The 1,566-nt window shown below is 57.4% G+C and overlaps 1 protein-coding gene across 1 annotated transcript in view; it reads left to right on the top strand.

Moving 5' to 3' along the window:
* Positions 1–323: 323 nt before the first annotated feature.
* The window catches only part of MONBRDRAFT_30149 (uncharacterized protein), a gene marked incomplete at both ends in the record, with an annotated part of 3,473 nt that continues 2,230 nt past the window's right edge, over positions 324–1,566 (top strand). The window contains 5 exons of the mRNA XM_001750607.1: positions 324–432; positions 533–702; positions 856–967; positions 1,066–1,143; positions 1,255–1,307. Of these exons, the coding sequence (XP_001750659.1) occupies positions 324–432; positions 533–702; positions 856–967; positions 1,066–1,143; positions 1,255–1,307 (522 nt within the window). The remainder of the gene's footprint in view (positions 433–532; positions 703–855; positions 968–1,065; positions 1,144–1,254; positions 1,308–1,566) is intronic.

The raw sequence follows: 1,566 nt of genomic DNA, 5'->3' as shown, positions 1-1,566 counted from the left end.
CTCATTTTCTCGACGCCCTCGCGCTTCTCCCTCCCCCCCCCCGAGCGCAGCAGGTGGCCCAAGGCGACCAGTTCTCCTTGCTTTTATTTTTCCCCCAGGTGTCGGGCCTTGGACCCTTCCAACTCTGCCATACTTGACGCGGCTCGCCTTCCGCTACACCCCCTTGCCCCTCTCCTCCACTCGCTGCCCTCTTTTCCTTGATCACTCGGTTGGTGCCCTGGTCAAATCCGTTGGATCCTTGAGACCGAGTGAGCTTATGCGCCTGCCAAATTATATCCTGTCATAGAGTCTTCTAGCAGCGACCTTTTCATCGCCGCGTCAGGATGGCACACCCGAGTGTGCTGCCGCGGGCCATCGGTGCCCTGGTCTGCCTGTGCATCGTCTTCCATGCCTCAACCACACAAGCCGCGCCCCTCGTCACCGGTTATGACGGTTCGTCTCCAAGTCATCTTCAAGACCTTCAAGCCATCTCGCAGCCTCACCTGCGCTCCCCCGCACATCAAACACTCATGCCGCCATTCCTGTCACACAGGCTGGACGTTTTATCAAACATCCGAGTACCGCTACTTTGGCGACACGTACAAGGCGTACTTTGCCGATGCCAAGGCCGCCTGCAAAGCCGAAGGCGGCGATCTGGCCAGCATCATCACCCGCGACGAGTACAACGTCATCCTAGACCTCGTGCCCAACTCGATCAACCAGGTCAGTCGATAAATAAGCAGCCCAAGCCAGAGCCTTCCGAACGCCAATCTTGTCTCCTGCATGGCCGCTCTTCACCTCTCCCACCAAGCTGCGACTTGACCCCACGCATGTCACTCCATGGTCTCAAAACGCGTTTGCTCACCGTTACCTTAGGTTTGGGTTGGTGGAGAGCTCACTAACGGAGCCATCACCAATTGGATCGACGGGTCCCTCTTTGTTGACACCACGCCAACCCTGTGGTTGACCGACGAGCCTAGCAACGGCCGTACGTTAAAGGCCCTGCCCTCTGCCTTGTGCCTAAGGCTCTTTACTCGTTTACACGATTGTCCGACTCACGCGTTTTTTTTTTATTTGGTGCCATAGGCCATGATGGTTGTCTCATTCTGGATCAGGGCCGAGGTGGCCTGGACAACTACCGCTGTGATCGCACGCGTACTTACGGTAAGCATGGGCTCACTACCCCACCCCCACCCCAAGCAACGTACCTGTCTGCCACTCGCAGCGTGATTGCCTGACGGTTGCGTGGCCCTTTGTGTGCACCGGTCGTTGCAGTCTGCAAGCGACCACTGGAAATGTCCTCAAGCAGCACCTCCACCTCCACTTCGGTGAGCAGTACGTCGACTTCAACATCAACCTCGACCTCGACCTCGACTTCCACCTCAACCAGCTCTTCGACCTCGACCTCCTCTTCTACTTCGACCAGCACTTCCACTTCCACCTCCAGCTCGACCTCGACCTCCTCTTCTACTTCCACTTCGACCAGCTCCTCCACTTCAACCAGCTCATCGACCTCCACCTCCTCCATCACCTCAACCTCCTCCTCCACCCGAACCTCTTCCTCCTCGTCCACTTCGAGCTCAACCA

This window comes from Monosiga brevicollis, genomic scaffold (genome assembly GCF_000002865.3).
Source record: "Monosiga brevicollis MX1 MONBRscaffold_44 genomic scaffold, whole genome shotgun sequence".
Classification (NCBI taxonomy): Eukaryota; class Choanoflagellata; order Craspedida; family Salpingoecidae; genus Monosiga; species Monosiga brevicollis.
This window is presented reverse-complemented; position numbering and strand designations above follow the sequence as displayed.